Source organism: Diaporthe batatas (assembly GCF_019321695.1).
Source record: "Diaporthe batatas strain CRI 302-4 chromosome Unknown Contig00006, whole genome shotgun sequence".
Lineage (NCBI taxonomy): Eukaryota > Fungi > Ascomycota > Sordariomycetes > Diaporthales > Diaporthaceae > Diaporthe > Diaporthe batatas.
The window spans coordinates 1506463-1528651 of NW_025408553.1; the positions used below are offsets into that span (position 1 = coordinate 1506463).

General features: G+C 53.4%; 4 protein-coding genes across 4 annotated transcripts; all 4 read left to right on the forward strand.

Annotated features, from left to right (window-relative positions):
* Positions 1–1496: 1496 nt before the first annotated feature.
* Positions 1497–4556, forward strand: KVR01_005943 (uncharacterized protein). The gene is made up of 2 exons (XM_044789045.1): positions 1497–2322; positions 2623–4556. Exons 1-2 carry the CDS (start codon positions 1820–1822, stop codon positions 4205–4207), a joined length of 2088 nt encoding a protein of 695 aa, XP_044644746.1. The 5' UTR covers positions 1497–1819; the 3' UTR covers positions 4208–4556.
* A 227-nt stretch (positions 4557–4783) lies between these two features.
* KVR01_005992 (uncharacterized protein) lies at positions 4784–7252 on the forward strand. The gene is made up of 3 exons (XM_044783615.1): positions 4784–5612; positions 5685–6201; positions 6286–7252. The coding sequence occupies exons 1-3, from the start codon at positions 5170–5172 to the stop codon at positions 7012–7014; spliced, it is 1689 nt and encodes a 562-aa protein (XP_044644795.1). The 5' UTR covers positions 4784–5169; the 3' UTR covers positions 7015–7252.
* A 1522-nt stretch (positions 7253–8774) lies between these two features.
* Positions 8775–10822, forward strand: KVR01_006371 (uncharacterized protein). The gene has a single exon (XM_044781382.1). It carries the CDS (start codon positions 9298–9300, stop codon positions 10606–10608), a length of 1311 nt encoding a protein of 436 aa, XP_044645174.1. The 5' UTR covers positions 8775–9297; the 3' UTR covers positions 10609–10822.
* A 3194-nt stretch (positions 10823–14016) lies between these two features.
* Positions 14017–21661, forward strand: KVR01_006209 (uncharacterized protein; the record flags this gene model as incomplete). The annotated part of the gene is made up of 4 exons (XM_044787792.1): positions 14017–14962; positions 15021–17682; positions 17769–21559; positions 21618–21661. The coding sequence occupies 4 exons, from the start codon at positions 14017–14019 to the stop codon at positions 21659–21661; spliced, it is 7443 nt and encodes a 2480-aa protein (XP_044645012.1).
* Between the last annotated feature and the right edge of the window lie 528 nt (positions 21662–22189).

Genomic DNA, 22189 nt, shown 5'->3' on the forward strand with positions numbered 1-22189 from the left:
TTAGTTTCCTTGATGCCCTCCTACGGGCATTATTTGGTTTACATTGATTCAGCTAACAAAAACACCGCTTTTTGTATAATATGAGTCACGGATGCTTTCCAGCTGTCTGTGCGGCACGAGACTGAGCCACGTGCCCACAGACGTACTGTATTCTCTTTCCACTGTTATTAGCACTGTATTTCTTTTTAAACGCTGAGTCTTGAGCGTTTAACATTGCATGAAGGCGCCACATACATTTTATATGTTACAAAACGAAACCACACGAGTCACGAGTCGTCACCCTTCGCTGGTCGTGTCGTTATTCCAACAACACGCCAAATGCTTTTTTCAGCAAAACACTAATAAGCTGGGAATAGGAGTCAGCCCTGTCATATCAACTACCTACCTAGCCTGAGGTGCTTGATGAGGCACTTATTTAGGTCCTCCCTAGGTCCTTACCAGCTTACTTACCTAGGTAGGTACTTGCCTAGATACTTACCTACAAGCACCTATCATATTATGACTATAGTTATTAACATCGTGTCCTTTTCAAGCACTAGGTCTTGAGTGCTTACCATCATATAAAGGCGCCATGTATGTCCTCGGATGTATACGGAATAGAAGCGGAACCACTTACCTATTAGTACGGCTGCTTATATGAACTAGTAAACTTGGGAGATGCAGATCACCACGATTGGAGCACTTGAGGTCCCTCACAAGCGGCTGTGGCATTTTCTCCGCCGGTCCTCCGTCGTCTCGCGCTTGTGTCCCTCCGTCCGCTTCGCAGGCTTGAGCACAGCGACTGCTTGTTGGAACCAGGCTTACAGGTGTCCTGTTTCCATGAGGTAGCAGCCTTCAAATGGCTTAGGTCCAGGGCCGACTTTGTCAGCCCCAAGGAGCGGTCGGCCCTGGCGCTGGCGATCCCCAGGGTCTAATCTTGGGGGAGGGGGCTGCATGCCAAGCCCTAACCCTACCCCTACCCATCGAATCTTCTACCTCACATATTCCAGGCATCTCCCCGGAAAATGGCGACGTGCGGCTCCACCTGCCAAATGAGCTAAGGCGAACGTCACCCCACGTTCACACGGCATCAGACATCTGGACGGTTGTTTCTGTCTGGCTGTATGCTGATCCCGTTGCGTCTTCTACGATGGTTTGATGTCTCAGTGCAGTGCCTGCATTGGACTTGCCTCCCAGCTCAGTACTACCAGGGCCTGAAAGCTGTCAGGCCACGTTGAGGTATCGTTGGCGGGAACACGCAGACGACGCAGCCGACATCATACCACTCTGGCTGTCTGGCAGTCCCCCATCGATTCTTTCGCCTTCCCTGTGAAACGTCGGGTCCTTCCACATGGCAGTCTCGCCATGTGTGCCTGCCAAGCAGGGCTGTACTGTAACTTGAAGTGATAAACAGCGGCAGCTGCCTGAGCTTGCAGGTAGGATTTGTACCTAGGTACCTAGGATAGGTACCCCAGTACCAAGGGCTTGGACTAGATGTTTCCAAGCATGCCCAGGGTGCCCAGAAGTCAGTCGCCTGATGTCTCATAAACACCGCGGCTGCTCGTCAGGAAACGGCAAAGCCACATAGATGGCGTCACAGCATGCAAGTTCAAGTTGTTTTCAGGTTTAGTTAGGTGTAGGTGCAGGTAGGTACAAGGTGCAGCCAGCACCTGCACCCGTTCTCAGGCCCGGTCTCGATGATATAACCCAGCTGTCATCACCACATGTGCCCCTATTTCCACTTCTTTTCTCCTTGGACTGTGTCAAGAATCACGCTGTTTTCAGCTGCTCTTGTCTTGTATCATCTGTCTCACTCTCCTGTCCACAAAGCCCGAGCAATATGACTTCGGCTGTTGCTCCGACCCGCCGCTTCTCGGATGCCTCGATGCATCGCCAGCGGCGCATGAGCCAGATCGTCGACAAGGAAGGCCGCTTCAAGGCCAACCTCACCACCCTCTTCGTCGGAATCTCGGCCGTAATCGCAGGCGACAACACCGCAGCCGTTGCCCTTGCGATCCATGACACCGTCTACCTCGTTGACTTCTCCGTCAAACACATTGTCCTGGACGACCCCACGAAGACCGGTCACGACCTTATTGCCGACTATGTCGTTTCCGCATTAGAGGGCTATGAGCATGAGAAGTTCGCCAAGTTCATTGGTGCCGGTCTGCCGACGACTGTCGATACCATGAGCCCTTCCCTCTGCTCCCGCCTCTGGTTAGAGCTCGATGTCGTACCTATTGTGCTACGACCTGAGGTGGATGGTACTGGCAAGGACATGAGCTTCTGGGGTATCAAGCGAGTGGATGAGCAGGCTGATAGTATGGCTAGAAAATGCATCATGTAAGTCAAATCTGACCTTGCTTTGCTGCCTCGGTACACACATACTATCGCTAGGGATGGCCTCACATCGTGAGATCCGACATTCGCACCCATTAAACGGAGGTCCACCCGTACAAGCATAGCCCCATATACACATCACCTACGAGTCCTATAGTACACACGACATGACTCTGCAGTATATCGATCCCTGAGTCACCTAGCATTGGCTTTCCCTCCGTTTTCGCGAGTGTGCATCTCACATCTCTGAACCCTATCAAGCAGATCCACTGCGCTTTGGATTCTGCCTCTGACTCTTTATAGGCATTTTGGACCATCTCTGGTGCCGCTCCTTCAGGTCGGCTTCCGTGGCGTTGTCCAGACCGATGCCGCGTTCCGTGCCCACCTCACGACGGTCCAGAACCACAAGGACACATGCACATCACCAACTTGGGAATCCACGGTCAAGTATGTCGACCAGCTTCGCAGCAAGAAGACCAAGATCGCCTTCTTCAGCAGCACACCGCAAGGCGGCGGTGTTGCCCTCATGCGTCATGCGCTCGTCCGCTTCGCTCGGCTCATGGATGTTGACTTGACGTGGTATGTGCCAAAGCCTCGACCTGGAGTCTTCCGTACCACCAAGAATATGCACAACATCCTTCAGGGTGTCAGTCACCCAGACCAGCGCATATCAGACGAGGAGAAAGCCAGTATCATCGACTGGATCACGGACAATGCTCAACGTTATTGGTTCTCGGACGGCGGCCCCCTCTGCAGCCGAGGCGAGGGCGGAGCTGATGTCGTTGTGATTGATGACCCACAGATGCCTGGACTGATCCCCCTCATCAAGAAGCGGACCCCAGACCGGCCTGTTTTGTACCGATCTCACATCCAGATAAGAGCGGATCTGGTCGCCAAGGAGGGCAGCCCCCAAGCCGACACGTGGGAATTTCTCTGGGGAAACATCAAGCATGCGGACATGTTTATCAGTCACCCGATCCCTTCCTTCGTCCCTCACAACGTCCCGAAGGAGAAAGTTGCGTACCTGCCGGCCACTACCGACTGGCTTGATGGCCTCAACAAGCCGCTCAACCGGTGGGACTCGGGCTACTATGGCCATATCTATAACACCTCCTGCCATGCGCAGCGCATGACGGAGCTACACTATCCTGCACGCAAGTACATAGCGCAGGTGGCACGCTTTGACCCTGCCAAGGGCATCCCCACTGTGATCGATTCTTATGCCGAGTTCCGTCGCCTTCTGGACCAACGCGGAATCACCGACACCCCACAGCTCGTGGTCTGCGGCAATGGATCCGTTGATGATCCCGACGGAAGTATGATCTATGACCAGACGATGCTCCAGATAGAGCAGACTTACCCCCATCTTGTCGGAGACATTAGTGTCATGACCCTCGACCCAAACGACCAGTTACTCAATACCATCATCTCCAACGCGCATGTCATCCTTCAGCTGTCAACCCGTGAGGGGTTTGAGGTCAAGGTTTCGGAGGCGCTGCACGCGGGACGTCCCGTGATCGTCACCAAGTCCGGCGGCATACCGCTGCAGGTGAAGCCCGACGTTAACGGGTTCCTGGTCGAGCCGGGAGACTGGGCCGCCGTGGCCAAGCACCTGGTCGACCTATTCACGGACGACGAGCTGCACAAGAAGATGAGCCACGAGGCACGAACCGGTGTGTCGGACGAGGTTGGCACGGTTGGCAACGCGCTTTCTTGGTTCTACCTGGCCGCCAAGTGGGCCGAGGTTGGTGTCAAGAGGGGCGGTGGGCAGGGGGGCCTGGATGGGAACGAGAAATGGGTGAACGACATGGCTCGGGAAGAGGCCGGATACCCTTACGGACCGGGTGAAAATCGACTGCCTCGGGCGTTTACGGCGAAGAAGGAGTAAGGATGATGACGTTTAGAAACACTCAATGGGATGGGTTCTGGACTTGCTTGTGGGGTAACACTCTGCTCGTTCATTTGCCTTATTACTGTGTAGATGGGATTTCTTGTTGCGTCGACTTCCAAAACTCGCGGCGGTGCCGCAAGTACATAAGAATCGACCGAGTCCTCGGAAAAACTGACCTTTTTTGGAGAATCAAAAGGGCCACAGAGCAGGGCCAAGCTGTCAGTTGACTGTACCAGGCACGGCGTGGTCTTTACGTGCCACCCGCGATGTAACGATGCATGTTCGATTCTGCTTAGTGTCCCGCGCGCTGGTGAGGCGGCGCCCGCCTAATATTACCATGTTTGCGATTCCGGTTTACGTTACCGCGAGTCCCTTGGCGAATTGCACCGATATGTGTCAGAACCCCAACATAGTGGATCAGTCGAGACTCCTCACAAGCGGAGCGGCGAGTGGGACATTTACGAGAAACCCCGGATTCGGGTGGGTCTGAGGAGAAACTACCCCAGATGCGGGAGGCACCGTGTTTCCTGGTTGGTCTGCGTCTGCCGGGGTATATCAAGCATCCTCAGTCTTTTGCAGCAATACCCCAGGCAAAGCAGGCAAAGCAGGCAAAGCGTGCAGAACAGGCCCGAATGAATGAGGGGGAGCACTGCGGCATATGCACATCACCTGACGATTGTTACCTACCTTGGCCCTAGGGAGGTACGCCGGAGATTATCCATAGGCGCGAACAAGCTCGAGAATAAGAAGCAGGGGCATCCCGAGGTGATCCAGGGCGACCAAAAAAAATGGCCGATTTGTAGTTTGCGAACCTGGTCGGTTTTTTCATGTTGACCATCGTTAGTTACCTTAGGGTAAAAGAGGGCGAGCACCGCGGCTGCTGAACTCCAGACCATCTGACTCTGTTGATTCCCAACAGCACAAGCAGCAGAAGAAGCGAAAGAAAGGCGACGATCACTATGGATCCCACCGCCGAGTCGTCGGCCGACGCCCGCACCAAGCTCGCGTACAAGAACCGATGGCACACCGTCCTCAGCAACCCCAAGATCGTGGTGATCGCGCTATTCGCCTCCTTCGGCGGCTTCGAGTATGGGTACCAGCAGGGCGTCCTGGGCCAGTCGCTGGTCATGCACCGCTTCAAGGACAACTTCCCGTCCGTGGTCGAGTCGTCGAGCGCCACGGGCTGGCTGACGTCCATCCTCCAGGTCGGCGGTATCATCGGGTCCGTCTCGGCTGGCGTGCTTGGTGAGGTGTTCTCGCGGAAGTATACCATGTTTATGGCTTGCCTCTGGGTTATCCTCGGGAGTTATCTGTACTGCGGCGCTTCTTACCATAACCCAGCCATGCTGTATGCCGGGCGGTTCTTTACTGGTATTGGTGTTGGAACATTCAGTGGTGTCGGGTGAGCAACAGACCAGACCCTAAGTCTCCGAGGGCTTGACAAAGAGTCGACCGGTGCTGACGACCAGAACAGACCCCTATACAACGCAGAGCTGTCTGCCCCCGAGCTCCGTGGATTCTTGGTATCATTCTACCAGTTCGCCACCATCTTCGGCATCATGTTGTCGTTCTGGATCGGCTACGCCAGCAACAACATCGGCGGCCAGGGCGACACGCAGACGAACCTGGCCTGGCAGCTGCCGACCATCATCCAGGGCATCCCCGCCGTGTGCCTCGCCCTGGGCATCTGGTGGCTGCCCTTCTCGCCCCGCTGGCTGATCAAGCAGGACCGCGACGACGAGGCCATCGCCACCCTGGCATACCTGCGCAGCCTGCCCGCCGACAACGAGCTGATCCAGGTCGAGTACCGCGAGATCAAGGCTGAGTGCCTGTTCGAGGAGAGGCACTTTGCCAAGTCGTTCCCCACGCTGGCGGCCAAGGAGAAGAAGAGCGTCTGGACGCGCCAGCTGGCTGAGTACTGGAATATCATGAGGTCGTGGGATAATGCCAAGCGTGTCGCTACGGCGTGGTTGGTCATGTTCTTCCAGCAGGTAAGCCTCTCTCTTCACCTAACCTACTCATGTCGCAAGGCCTTCCGTTTCGTGGGGCATGTCTAACGCCGATGTGACCAACAGTGGAGCGGAATCGACGCCATCATCTACTACGCCTCGAACGTCTTCCTCAGCCTGGGCATGTCCAGCACCACGCAGGCCCTCCTCGCCACGGGCGTCACGGGCGTCGTCTTCATGGTCTCGACCATCCCCGCCATGTTCCTCATCGACCGCGTAGGCCGCAAGCCCCTGCTGATCTTCGGCTCGGTGCTCATGTGGGCGTCGATGGTCATCGCGGGCATCATCGTCAGCCAGTTCTCGCGCGACTGGACGCACCACGCCGACGCCGGCTGGGTCGCCGTCGCCTTCATCTGGGTCTACATCTTCGCCTTCGGCTTCACGTGGGGCCCCGTCAGCTGGACGCTCGTGTCCGAGATCTTCCCGCTGTCCATCCGCGCCAAGGGCGCCTCGTTCGGCGCCTCGTCGAACTGGGTTAACAACTTTGCCGTCGCGTTCTTCACGCCGCCTATGCTTGAGGCCTGGGAGTGGGGCACGTATATCTTCTTTGCCGTGTTCCTTGCTATCGGGATCGTGTGGGTGTGGTTCTTCATCCCTGAGACCAAGGGCGCCACGCTCGAGGAGATGGACCGTGTCTTTAAGAGCCACTCGGGCGAGGAGGACGCCCGGATGCTGGCTGAGGCTAGGAGGGATGTTGGGCTGACCCATGAGTTGGAGGTCACTGCTGAGAAGGCTGTTGTTGCGGAGAAGGATGTTGGTACGCCTTCGCATATGGAGGAGGCCAGCTCTCGCTAGAATATGGCGCGGCGATTCAAAAAGGGGTGGGGTGAGCGCACTAGGAAGAGTCTACGTCGGAGTCTGCGGTGACTTCGAGCGCTTGACTGGCCGGTGTTCGTGACGGGGACCGCAAGCCATGCCCATATATGCCCTTCGCCCGCTATGGATGAGGACATGCAGGCTGTGGACATTGCGTTCCAATTCTTGAAGATGCCTAGATACCCAGTATGATTTCAGAATGAGAAGTCACACATGCTATAACCGTACTACCACTACCCAGGTAAACCTTCAAAATTTGCAAAATTTCGTAGAGGATTCCCTGTGACTGACTATCCCAAGGTACTTCTTATGTTTCTAAATACCTTCCATATAATGGTCCTCCAGAATGTTGTTGGTATCAGGGGAGAATCTTGTTTGACGGTGGAGGGTGTCCCATCAGAGGTCAAGGGAGAGATGCCGCAGACTCGCAGCGGACATCTGAGCAGAGCTCATGGAATTAAGGAAATTCTACAAAGCGTGACTTAAATAAACTAGCTGTTGATGCCTGTAGGCAGGACCAACGCTTGTAGTGTCTGATTCATGCGTCCTCTCATCACCAGCAGAGCAACACAAAGACTGCAAGAGCTTTTATTTATCCAATCTACTACAAATCCACGACGTGCTTACGTCTTTCTGCACATTAATACGATTCAGTGCGTGCATAACTAAGTAACTTTTACACAGCAATGATCAAAACAATAGAGGACTTGGAGTCAGTTCATCCTGGTCATAGAGCCAATTACAGCTGAGAAAAACTACAATTCTGTTTCTTTTTCCGGAGGGCTTGGAAACCTACCTAGGTACACATGTGAGTAATCAGGTAGATATATGCCTCCAGCTCATGGTAGGTAGTATCCATGGGCTTCGGCTGCCTCTTACCCACTGCTGGCATGTTAGCGGGCAACCGGAAGGTCTGGACCCTGGGTAAGCTTCAAGCCTTGCAGCGCAGATGTGGGCTCTTGCTGATGGCAATCCACCAACCTGTTTCACAGCCATGCTGACACACAAAATTTCAACGACTTGATGTCGTCTACTGCTGTTTGCAAAGCGAAAATTCATAACGTTGACGATCCCATGCAATCAACGGATTTCAGGTTCGGAAGTTGATTTCAGGCTCGGAGGCTGACTGTCAACCCTTTCCATGGCAAGCAGATTCGATAAATTCGATTGTTCGCATGACCAACGCGCATGCATCATTTTACCATGGTTGGCAGTTGAGAACGCGCCATAACAAAAAGTGGGTTCTGGTTCTATGTCTACATCAGATCATGTTGTAGATCATCTTTGTCAATTATAGATACTAGTGATTTGCTGAGTCTGAAATAAGCAAGGGCGTGGGCTCACAACGGCAATTGAAAGACCCATGCCATTGTTACCATAGCACTGGGACTGCAGATCAGACATTCAGTCAACAGGGGCTGTCGGAATGGGCAGCTAGAGTGGATACACAGCTTGAGCCCACGGCGCTGCATCTTGCGGACCAGCTGCTGTTACGTCCTGAACAAAGATCGAGCCTTCAAATATTGCAGAACATTTTGCAAATCTGGTCAGACAAAGCAGCCTCTCAGTCCTTGATACTAAGATATGTTCTAAAATTGTTGTTGATAGTCAGGAGATATTTCTATGGGTGCTGAGTAAGCATCGATGTACGTTTTTGCTCCCGCGGAGAAGCCAAATGCTACGAAAACCGGCCGGCTGCGGGTGTTGCGGCTCGAGCCGCCATGCTCTCGATCTCGCGTGTTGGAAGAAAACAAAGTGCCCTGAAAAGGCGACCCACACAACCAATCACAATAATTCTATTACTCCAGATCCTCAATGGGTCTGCCAGCGCCGAGGGTCTTCCTTCGGCCATCGCACACAGCGGATGTCCGAGCGGTGGCATGATTTCCAAGGTTTCCAAGGTTTTCCCAGGGGTGTGGGAGCGACTGACTGGAATCATGCTCGCGGCCAGCGGGACAATGGTAAATAGATGGAGTGGCACGATGATGGCTGAGAACTGCATCTCCGTGGCAGATGAAAAATACACCAATATTAATACCAAGCTGCAGCCCGTACCTGCATCGTGTTTGAGACCTGACTCTTGTAACAGACTGGCACATCACCGCAAACACCACTCATCATTCTTGCCTAACACCTCACTTGGCACTCACGACAGTGACTGACCGCTCACAACAACCACCCTGCGACAACCTTACAAGACACCACGCCGTACTTGTACCACCGTATTGGGATCTCACCCTCGACTAGGAATACATCACCACAATGACCGTGACACCCAGCACAACAGCAGGCCCAAAACCGGGTGACGCCACCAATGGCGACGCTGTCCCCCAAGCAGCGCCCCTGAGTCAAGCTCAGCTGGCCATCATCAAGGCCACTGTGCCCGTTCTGCAGGTCCATGGTGAGGCTATCACGAAAACTATGTACGACAACATGATCGGCGCTCATCCCGAACTGCACAACGTCTTCAGCACTACCTCTCAGACCACCGGAAGGCAGCCACGGGCACTTGCGCGCTCAGTTCTCGCGTACGCCATGTACATTGACGACCTGCCCAAGCTGGCACACGCCGTGGAGCGGATAGCCCAGAAGCACGTCAGCCTGTTCATCCAGCCGGAACAATACGACATCGTGGGGGGATTCTTGATAGGCGCCATCGGCCAGGTCCTAGGTGACGCAGCCACACCCGAGATTGTGGACGCCTGGACGGCTGCGTACGGGATCCTGGCCAGCGTGTTCATCAACCGCGAGAAGGAGCTGTACAAGGCCGATGAGAACTGGACGGGCTGGCGCAAGTTCCGCATTGCGAGGAGGGTGAAGGAGGCCGAGGACGTCGCGAGCTTCTACCTCGAGCCCGTGGATGGGGCCGCGCTGCCAAGCTTCCTCCCCGGCCAGTACGTCAGCCTGCAGGTTTTTGTGAAGCAGCTGGGCTACAACCAGAGCCGGCAGTACAGCCTGAGTCAGGCACCCGACGACGCAGGCAAATCCTACCGCGTCAGCGTCAAGAAGGACCGGGACGCCGAGGCGGGCATCGACGGCCTCATCTCGAACATGCTGCACGACGGCTACAAGGAGGGCGACGTGGTCGAGCTGTCGCACCCGCATGGCGAGTTCTTCCTGGACCCGTCGGATGTCTCAAAGGAGGGCGCGCCCGCCGTGCTTATCTCCGCCGGCATCGGCGCGACGCCGCTCATGTCCATGCTCCACGCCTTGGCGAAGCCCTCGGCAGTCAAGAGGCCCGTCTCGTGGGTCCACACCGCGCGGTCGAGAGCTACACAGCCGTTTGCCGATGAGGCGACCGCCACGCTGGATCAGGGGGCCATCAAGGACAGGGCCTCGACTCACGTCCATCTGAGACAGGGGCTCGACGGAGAGGGAAAGCCAAGGTTGGACATTGCGGCTTTGGGCCGGGAGGGCAAGCTCTTCGTGAACGACTCAAGGGCGGAGTACTTTATCTGCGGACCGGAGAAGTTCATGTTGGAGGCGAGAAAGGCACTTAGGGATCTTGGTGTTGAGAAGAGCAGGATCTACCTGGAGTTGTTTGCGACCGGCGATGTGGCGGATGACGCTTAGACGACGGCCGTGGGAGGTCAGTTCTAGAGATTTGGAAACGTTTGTTGAAATTAAGAGGATTCAGATGCCACATTTTGGACAATGGGCTGCCAGAAGAGTAGATCATGGTGGCAGGAAACTCCTACGATATCATTTCATTTGGGGCGGCCATGGAACTCAGCTCACCTTGTAATAACAATTGTCTTTTGTAGTAAGGGATCAAAACTTTACCACCAGCCCAGGCACGTTAGGGTGTTCGAAACGGACCGGAATTTGGCTGTTCGAATTGAAGTAGACTTGGCCTACGCCCCCTGCCAGTAACAGTTATCTGATCGAACGAGCCTTGCATCTGACGGCCGCCATGTTCCAGAATGTGTCTCATTTGGTCCTGGTCCTTCATAGCATCGAAAGTTCCAGGAGCTGCTTCCATGCAGGATGCCTAATCCGATGCACAGCAAATCAAGACATCAACACGCGCGTCGCGTGTAACATTGATGCTCAATCATGGCCGCGGCATATGACCCGTGGACGTTTTATTTCCACCTGTTCCCTCATTCCGACTCGCTGCACGGCTGCTTGGCCCCGAGAGCTTGGTGGCTTGGGATCCATTCCAAGGGTTGTCCTTTTCGCCTTCCACGGGTGCCAACGCAGTGGTCTGGTCACAACTAAGGATGACTGCATGTCAGAGATTTCACGACCTCGGCAGGTATCTGAGAGGCCTTATCCGATGTTGCAGTCTGTTACCTCGGTTCGAGGGCCATTCCACAGATCCATCTAAGCTTATTGCAGCTTTGTGGCACCGATGGCCAAACATTTGGGGATACATGTCGTTCAGCATCGCAATACGACATTCATCATACCGTAAAAAGACGACAGATACCAATTTGCCATGCACGGAACAAACCAGGGAGAAGTAGTTGGGTAGAACCATCTTGCCATTGACTTCAGCATAAACATGTGTTCGCAGATTGCGCAAGTACGTACTGACAAATGATGTTTCAAATGCGAATGATTTGCGCCTCAGCAAAATGTAAATATAATGTGCCTTAAGGGTGAATTTTCGATCCCTCCAAGAGGTTAAGCATATAACTTTCTCTTGCCAACAAAGTGGCTCTTCTTGTCGCACTCAGTCAACCGATTGCATCAAAAAGCAGCCCTGGAGTTCTTCCATTATAATGGTCCACGGGTATCTACTACCTGAGCCAATAGCCACAGGTGCCTCCGTATCGCTGAAAGCGTAGTGGATACTGGTACACGGTTCGACCCAAATTCAAATTCGATTAAAGGCATGATTGAAAACCCAGACCGGACACAGAAGCTGCGTTACGTGACTGTAGCGGAAACACACATGGGCACCGGCTTTGCCATGTCTCACGAGACTCAATAAGCTCACTTGCAGCACTTCCGTGACCTTATTGCTTTCAGACACAGCCAGCCAGTCCCACCTGTGCTCTTTTCGGAGCCAGGACGATTCCTTAGGACATAACACGAAAGGTTCAGTAACATGTTATTATGTATTTACCTACAAAGGAATCTCATGATCAAAACCTCAACCAATTTCACCAGCCCTTGGATTGGGGCGCATAATTAGTGTCAAGGTCAAACATGCTGCCTATTGGTAAGGGAGCCTGGAAGGGGTAATACCAACAAATACTATGGCTCACAGTTCAGCAGTATCTTCAGTCCGATGGGGAGCCCACATGCCATAGTAACAGATGTGGTACAAGACTTGCATCGGGAAGGAGCAGAATCTGGCACCTTGTCATACGATCACAGATCCAAGCTGTGCTGCCGAAACTTCGATCGGCTTGTCATGACCTCAATTTCAGTGCCCTGAGGACTTCCAAATTGGGTTCCCAGAGAGTGGCCGCATCCTGCTGGTGTTGATCGCTCCACTCAGAGATTAATTGATCGCTTCGCTCAAGGATTGTGCGCAGACGGTCAGATATACGTCGTCGCTAAGTACTTTGACTCCATATAATTCACGGTCAACTCAAGTGCCCATTTAATCTTGTATCCCCGCACCCATGTCCATCAATCATTCTCTCTTTGTATCTGGTTTTGCTTCTATTCCGTATACTTCCGAGGACATATATGGCGCCTTCATCTCTCTTTGTATAAACCAGTATTTCTGATGATCCAAGTATCTTTCAACCAGTACTAAAACCAAGAGCCCTGATGAACAAATCTGTCAGCAACATTGTCAGATTTCAGGCCATAGATCATTAAGTGTTTACCCATTAGCTGGAATTTGCTACAATAGACAGCAGTACCCCAAGTGTTCTTAGGGTGCCCAGATGGTCAAATTGACGGAAGAGTCTTGGAGACCGCCGGATTGTTTAGGAATAGTAAGGAGACTGAGCTGAAGACTAACAGAAACTATTGTGTGCCAATCAAAGGAAAGAATGCCCTGCATTAGTGAAGTATTTGGCGTGGTGGTTCCCCGTTGGCATGGGATATGTGCCTACTGCCCCAGATAGGAGCACCATGCCAATGCCAAGAGGCGATGGGTTGAGCTGAGCCAGCACGCAACTCCTAAGCTCCTTCCAGCTCCCTATTGGACACAGCTCAAGCCTGGAATAGCATCCCGATCATATGACAGTATTAAGGGCCAATATCATGTGCCTTTTCCACAAGTAGCGCTTAGTCAGAGCATTGAGGCTGGCACAGTGAATGAGGGTTGTCAAGTTATTTGTGTTGAAACACCCAGTGCCAACACCTGGGTGGCATTGGAAGTCAGATGAAAACAAGTTGCACATACTCATTCACTTGCATCACGGATTGAGCAAGTTGTTTTCCGGTCCCCAGTTTCTTTTGTTTACTTGAGTGGATTGCCCCACCCAGGTACCTTCTGAACCTCCCACCATAGCTCAGTCAAAGAGTACTGTGCCGGTTCCTTGTTGCGGTGCACCTGTCACTGCTGTCTTTCACTTTCACTCTTGGGTCCGTGTACCTGCCTCCGTCAATTTTCCCAACCAACTTCCTGCGAGCCAGTCCTTGTTGTTTCATTGAATTCCCTTGTTCCTCGACGCCTTTAATTCTTCGGCGCTCTGCCATTTCAGCATCGACACAGAGCTCCTCCACAGGTTCTTGGTCATTCTTCAGCAGCACACAGTAGGGTCTCGTTTCTATTCTCAACGTCCCTGATACCAACAAAGCTGTTTGCACACAGCCGTCACAAAGCGCGGGTCATAAAATCCAAACAGCCTTTGGCCTGTGGCCTGGAGCCAATAGCACGACGGCGACCAGGTGTGTACCTTTGGAGGGCAAAGTTTCCCATCACACTCATTCCCAAGTTGTCTTGCTACCTACCCTTGCCTCTGCCGGACCACTTTCCGTTACCCGCTTCCAATCTCTGTCTCAGTATTTACGGCCGCAAGTGCTTACACTCTCTTCAAGCCACGAGCGTACGGCTTGGAGGACAGAAAGATGCCTCCCGAGCCAATCGCCCTCGTTGGTAGCGGTTGCCGATTCGCGGGCGATGCGACTTCACCTTCTAAACTGTGGGAAGTCCTAGCGGACCCCGTTGATCTTTCGCGACCGGTACCCGCGAACAGGTTCTCTTCGACAGGTTTCTTCCACAAAGACCCAGAGTATAATGGCACAACGAATTCTCCTTATGGGTACTGGCTGAGTCAGGACGTGGACAAGTTTGACGCCGCCTTCTTCAACATTTCCAAGAGAGAGGCCGAGTCCATGGATCCCCAGCAACGACTCCTTCTTGAGGTCGTGTACGAGGCCCTTGAGTCCGCTGGGTACAGTTTGAAGACGATGGCCGGTCGCAACGTTGGGGTCTACACCGGTGTCATGACAACGGACTACAGGTCTCTCTCCGAGAGGGATGAACTGAACGCGTCGCAATATGCGGCCACCGGCAACGCGAGCTCCATCGTCGCCAACCGAATTTCGTACTTTTACAATTTTAACGGCCCGTCCATGACCATCGATACGGCGTGTTCGTCAAGCTTAGTTGCTCTGCACCAAGCCGTGCTGGGCCTCCGCTCAGGAGAGACATCCATGGCCTGTGTCGCCGGCGCCAACCTGATGCTTACCCCAGAGCAGTTTATCTCTGAGTCTGACCTGCACATGCTAAGCCCCACAGGTCATTGCCGGATGTGGGATTCAAAGGCTGATGGGTACGCGAGAGGCGAGGGAGTGGTCACCATCCTCATCAAGACGCTCACCCGTGCTCTCGCCGATGGCGATAGCATCCAAGCTATCATTCGTCACACCGGAGTGAACTCGGACGGAAGGACACAGGGCCTCACAGTGCCAAGCTCAGTAGCACAATCTGCACTGATCCAGCAGACATATGAGAAGTCGGGTCTGGATCCTCGAAACCCAAATCATCGGCCGCAGTATTTTGAGGCCCACGGTACGTCCTTTCATCTTGATGTATGTCAAATCTCCCGCAGCAGCTGACAATCTTTAAGGAACCGGAACTCCTGCGGGTGATCCAAGAGAGGCTCGTGCGATTGCTGAAGCCTTCTTCGGTGAAGGCGAAGATCACATGTCACTGTCAACAATGTCACATGACGCCAAATTGTTCGTTGGCTCAGTGAAGACAGTCATCGGGCACACCGAGGGCGCAGCAGGACTTGCCGGAATTCTTAAAGTCGTTCTCGCGATGCAGAACGATTCAATCCCAGGGAATATGCACTTCGAATCCTTGAATCCAGGTGTGCTTCCCTTCTATCGCAACCTACAAGTCCCCACCCAGATACTCGACTGGCCATCCCCTCCAGAAGGACAGCCCATGAGAGCGAGCGTGAATTCTTTCGGTTTCGGAGGCACGAACGGGCATGCTATTGTTGAGAAGTATCTACCAGAAATTCACGACAACGAGGTCCTAATAGCCTCACCCACAGCCGACTACCTCTCGTCTCTGAATATCCCCACGACTGGCTGGTCTGAGAATAAGGGAGTTTCATTACCTCTCTTGATTACAGCTGCATCAGAGGAGTCCTTTATTTCAACTCTCAAGAACCTTGCGTCATACATTCGAGAGAACCCACATTTGACTACTCAAGAGCTGGCCTGGCATCTCTATAGTCGCCGTACAGCGCACGGTCTGAAGGTGTTTGTGGTCTCGGGACCTGGGAAGGTGACCCTATTGATGCCAACCCTGCGAGCGTTGATTGAACGGGCAAATAAAACCTCTCTCATCCAGAGTGGTACTGTCATCCGATCCAAGAAGACCTCGAATACTCCACGCATACTTGGAGTCTTCACAGGACAGGGAGCACAATACACTGCTATGTCAAAAGGCCTTCTCTTCACAAGCGCGGTCTACCTTGACACCATTAGGAGGCTCGACAGCATTCTGCAGAACGACTGCCCTGACCCTCCAGAGTGGACTCTGGAGGAGAAAATCAAGTCAGAAGGCGGCGGCCCAGGCGTGAGCACGGCTGCTTTAGCCCAACCCCTGTGTACCGCGGTTCAGATTGCCTTGGTGGAACTGCTCGCCAGCATCAATGTATCTTTCAGCTGTGTTGTCGGACACTCTTCTGGAGAAATTGCAGCTGCTTTCGCGGCTCAACGATTGTCAATGCGCGACGCCATATTGATTGCCTATTATCGGGGCCGGTTTGCATACCTGGCTTCAGGGAATGGTGGGAGAAATGGAGGCATGATGGCATGTGAAATGTCAAAGCAACAGGCCGAGCACTTTTGCTCCTTGCCTGAGTATCACGGCCGTATTGGCGTTGCGGCGAGCAACTCTCCTAGCCTGGTCACCTTATCTGGAGATTTCGACACCATTACTGCTGCATCTCAAGTGCTAAAGACTGAGGGGAGATTGGCAACAATTTTGAAAGTGGACACAGCATACCACTCATTTCATATGGTCCATTCGGTCCAAGAATACTCCAAGGCCTTATCACAGTGCGGCATCCAGGCTCGCCCGCTCCAAGGTGATGCCCCGCCCACGTGGGTCTCGAGCGTTCACGGCCAGCTGGTTGACATTCCTGCTGAAGACTTGGCAATCGATTACTGGAGGGACAACATGCTAAGGCCTGTCCTTTTTCATGAGGCACTTGGAGCAGCCCTGAGTGGCTTTGGGCCGTTTGACTGCGCAATCGAGGTCGGACCTCATCCCCAACTGAAGGCCCCGGCCATGGAGACCATCAAGAGTTACATGACCGCTGAGCTGCCTTATTACGGACTACTCCATAGGGGCAAGCATGCGGAGATTGCATTCGCCGAATTCCTTGGGTCCATGTGCATCACCTTTGACAACGCTGCTGTAAACATCCGCAGCTTTGTCCAGCAATCCTCTCAACCTGATCTCGTCAACTCGCGCCTTGTCGGTGCGCCGACATATGCTTGGGACCACACGCAGGCGTACTGGAGAGAATCCCGGCTATCATCCCAGTACCATTTCCGAGATCAACCACCACATGAGCTTCTCGGTGTACGCACTCGCGACGATAACCAATTTCAAATGCGGTGGCGAAATATCCTCAAGGTTGAGCAGATCCCGTGGGTAGAAGGGCACAAGTTCCAAGGCCAAGCACTGCTCCCAGCGTCAGCGTACTGCATTATGGCACTCGATGCAGCCAGAATTGCTCTGAATGGACGCCGTGCATCGGTTATTGAGCTGCAGGAAATGAAATTCCTCAGCGGTATTACCTTGGAAGCTGGTTCTCTCGGGGTGGAAGTATTGTTCACTCTTTCCATCCTGCCTGCACAACAGTCTCAGCCGGATGGCACAAATACCATCCAAGCTGATATCACACTGACCTCAGTTCCTGTCACCTCATCCAAACCCAGCCCAATGAAGAAGAACTTCGAAGGAAGGATCGTCATCATCCTCGATGATCCCTCTCCATATTCCCTACCTCCTCGATTCTCTGGCCCTCTCGCAGAGACTGCGCCCGTAAACATAGGTGCATTCTACCACATGATGGAAGGTATTGGACTGTCGTACACAGGTCCTTTCCAGGCACTCGAATCCATTGATCGGCGTCTCAACTACGCGAGAGGAACTCTCGGCAAGGTCCACCTGTCAGATACGACACGTCTGGACATGAGCCCAGCGTTTCTCGATAGTTGTTTCCAGGCCACCTTTGCAACATTTTCGTCGCCCGGTGACAGGTAAGTTGACAAACCGGCCATTCCAATCCATGCAACCTCGAAATAATGAGCATATTGCGTGAGTACTAATCATTGTCCACAAACAGGGCCCTTTGGACATCTTTCCTTCCCACGAAGATCGGCAGAATGCGTTTCAACTTGGCTTTGTATGGCGGTCAGCGTTCTTCGGAAAAGATGACCGTGGAATGTGAGCTCACCAAGTTCGACCATTACTCCTTTGGCTCTCCAGCCACCATCACCGCCGACCTATACATCTACAGCGACATCGGACAGACGGCGGTACAGCTTGAGGACCTGGTCGTCTCCTCTTTCTCCTCAGCGAAGCCCCAAGATGACTACGAGTTGTACCTGCACACAGTCATAGACTTGGACCCTGAGTATGGAATTGCCACCTGGCGTGACCAGCCCAAGTTTGTTCGCAAACACATCAAGGAGAGCTGTGATCTTGTCGCCCAGTTTTACATCAAGGAGTCGACGAGTATTTCGTCGCCCGACACGCCACCGAATTCGCCCCGAAGTAGCTCACCCGCGACCGATGCAAGCAAAGGCTCCATTGAAAACGAGCAAGACATGGAAATATTCATATCGAATTCTCCATACTACCATGCGTTGGACCTGATCCGCAGCCCTCTTATGGTTGGATTATCACAATCAGATCCGCGTAGGTTGCCACGTGTGTACAAGTCTGTTGTTGACAGCGCGTATGCCGCGGAACACATCAGCGCACATCTGGGCAGAGTCGTTCAACAGATCTCACATCGCTTTCCACGAATGGATGTCCTTGATCTGACCTTTGCGGAGTGGACATTTACCGAAAACGCACTTGAAGGCCTGCGCGGCTCATTCTCGTCATACAATCTGATGGCGTCGGAGAAGCCCCAAAACTTGCTGCATCGTTGCCCAGATCTGCATGGTAACAAGAAGGTGTCTTCCGTAAACTTCGATTTCGATGCGATGGAAGATGAGATGGATCTAGGTGATACGGTCGGTACTTACGACTTGGTCATCCTATCAACCGTTGTATTCTCCATGTTCAACGCCGGCCAAGCAGAAATCATTCGAATGATCAGAAGGCTGATGAGGATGAGAGGCTTCATCATCATAGTCGACGCACTGCCTGTATCGACACTTGAGCGCATGGTTGGCCTAGAGCGGGGGCGATTAAGGCAGCTCATCTCGGATGTGTGGCAACCCTTTGATGCTCAATCACTGCACAACGACTTGTTTTTGCCAGAAACTGAGAACTCCACACAAACCTTCTCTTCTGGTTGGTCGATAACTGTACGACAAGCAAGTGGACATCTTCCGATGCTCGATGACAGCAAATCCAGCGAGTCGATACTCCTGGTCGGCCCAGGTTCATCAATAATCGTGGGTAGTCGACTGTCTGATTTCTGTGAGGAACACGGATTACTCCCAAACTGGGCGATTCTCCCTCCCATTGGTGAGGTAGAGGATGTTACGCCAGATGTAGCGTCCAAGGCCACTGTTGTCATAATGCTTTCGGATTTGTACGCGCCGGTCTGCACGAATATGACTGAGGGCGGCTTGAACTCGCTCAAGTCCCTCATGCAGCCTGGAAAGACCATCATGTGGGTGACGACTGGCGCGCAAAACAGCCCGGAGACAGCGGCATCCCTCGGCCTGACAAGAACTTTGAAGGCGGAGAACCCAAACCTGATTTTGCAGGTCCTCAACTTCTATGATACCGACAAACACACAGTGGGCACGATTATAGACCGACTGATGCAACTCATTCAGTACCGGGATCATCTCCAGCCCGCGGAGAGCCTGAAGGAGAGGATGCTTTTCACGCTCGAGCCTGAAATCCACTTCCATGGAACCGAACGGGGTGTGCCCCGCGTGCTTCCGTACAAACCGGCGATCGAGCGTCTGAACTCCAGTCGAAGAGAAGTGTTCAGGACGTACAATAGCCTCGAAACCTGTCTGTCTATCGGTAGTGCCCGAGGCAACGACGGTGTAACTCGGGTTGAGGTTTACCGCTCGGAGGATCCGATGAGAGGTCTTGCCGGAGATTCAGAAGTTGAGATTGTGGATGTCGAGTTCACCTCGCTGTATCCTCTTTTGACCAGGGGCGAAACGCAGCTGCACCTGTCCATAGGCCTTTACGCCAGCACTCGCCGTCCAGTTGCAGCTTTGGCCCCCCATGCAGCCTCGAAAATCCTGGTCTCGGATACCGTTGAGCTGGGTGATCATGTGGATCGACGAGTGCTCGTATCGTGGTTGGCGCCGATGATCTCCGCCGCTGCCATAGGTGTCTGGGCCCGTCCTGGTGACGTGGTCTTCGTCGAACCAGATCCAATATTCTTTCGCTGTGCGCGGGAGGTTCTGGCGACAAAGGGATTTACGGTCCATGCCTTGACGAGCGACACGGATCTGGCCAACGAGCATGCCGACGTCAAGTACATTCACCCACTGAGCAACGGCCGGCAGCTGATCAAGCTCATCCCACGCACGCACCCAACCGTTATCAACTTCCAACCCGAAGGGAAGGACTTGTCAAAACTCATCCGAAGCCTCTCAAACCACTTCGAGTATGAGCAGTGGCCACCTTCTTCGACAGCCCGTGGTGCCCTAAGATCAGCAACGACGGGGCCAGAGCTTGCCAACTTACTGGTTAAATGCATCAATATGACAGGTCCCAATCCATTACCGGGCAGGCCTTCCACCTTCGTAACCCCATCAAGCCTCCATGGAATGAGCGAACCGAGGCCGGCTTTCACAATTGTGGACTGGATGTCCGAGCGCTACGTTTCTGTTCCAGTCAAAGCCCTGGTGGAGACCCGGTTATTAAGCCCTGACAAGACTTACATCCTCGTTGGCATGACCCGTGATTTTGGCCAGAGTGTGTGTCGGCTGTTCATCAACTACGGGGCACGAAATATTGTCGTGGCCAGCCGCAGCAAGCCGAAGGGTACTCCAAACTGGATCGCTGAGCTGAACGCGGACGGGGCCAACATTCACGCCAGACAATGTGACGCCACCGACATAGAGAGCGTTAAAGCCTTGGGGCAGAGCCTTCACAATGTTGGAGGTATAGTCAACGGTGCCATGGTCCTGGACGATAGGAGTTTCTCCCAAATGGACATCGAGACTTGGACACGCGTCATGCGACCCAAGACGCTCGGGTCCAGCAACCTTGACAAGGTCTTCAACCAGAAGGACCTGGAGTTCTTCATCATGACCTCCTCATTCGCAGCCATCGGCGGACACGCGGGTCAGTCTAACTACGCCGCCGCAAACATGTTCATGAACGGCCTGGCTGCCAACCGACGACAGCGCGGGCTCGCCGGATCAGTGCTGAACATCGGCGTCATCTACGGCATCGGCCTCTTGGCGCGCGAGCAGCGGAACCAGGTTTATCACAGCCTGGAGAGAGAAGGTTATCCGCCCATCTCCGAGCGCGACATCCATCACATGTTCCTCGAGGCAATCGTCGCCGGTCGGCCCGTGCCTGGGCAGATCGTGGACTTGACTACTGGCCTGGCGCGGTACCGAGTCAATGACCCAAACCCGCTGCACTGGCACCGTGACGCGCGCTTTTCTCATTTCACCGTCGACGAGGACACCGATGAGACAGGGGCACAGCAGGGCGGCGGCGCGGTCGACAACCTCAAGGAGCTGATCGGTTCGGCGGATTCGGCTCAGGTGGTCTTGGACTTACTGGTCGAGCATCTTTGCGCCAATCTACAGACCACCCTCCAACTTCCACAGGGTGGCGTGGCTGCCGATAGCCATATTATTGAACTCGGCGTGGACTCGCTGATGGCGGTTGAGATCCGGAATTGGTTCTACAAGAAAGTGGGAAGCGATGTTCCGGTCATGAGGATCCTCCAGCCCCAGAGCATTTCAGAGTGTAGGTTCTTGTTCATTGTCCTATCTGAAAGACGTTCCTTGCTGATTGGTTATCGTAGTGTGTCTTGATGTTGCCAACAAGATCGTCGCCGAGAGGGGTTGAATGTTCATGGTCTGATGACTGCATGTGTGTAAGAGGTACCGTGGCAGATGTCGAGGGGAAGAAAAAGATATGCAGCCGGTGTAGGGTTTACTTTTTTTCTGTTTGGCAGAGCATGACACTTTGCATGGAGTTGCACATTGGCACCGGGTCTAGGCGGCCTCGTTCAAGTACTAAGGTCTCCGAAAAATCGTACAATGGATGTGACTGGCAGTGTAAGCGCCAGCTATAGATAGGATGAAAATGTCGACGTCATGAGGCTGAAATTGAACAGTTACGGGTTCTACCATAGTACTGATTAGAAGGGAAAACGATATTCCCCGGATGCCGGATGCAAATCTTGCAGCCAGGGAATCTGACCACTCCCTGAGAATTTTGAGATGGTGGGCCCAAATTTTCGCAGATTTGTAGGCTGACGAGTCTAGAACACATATCCAGCTCGCGCACGCCGTTCGTATCAAAGATGGACCTCGTCCGTAAATCCGATACCCAGCCCCTTTTTAAGGCTGACGACAGAGTGGCGGCGTGCTG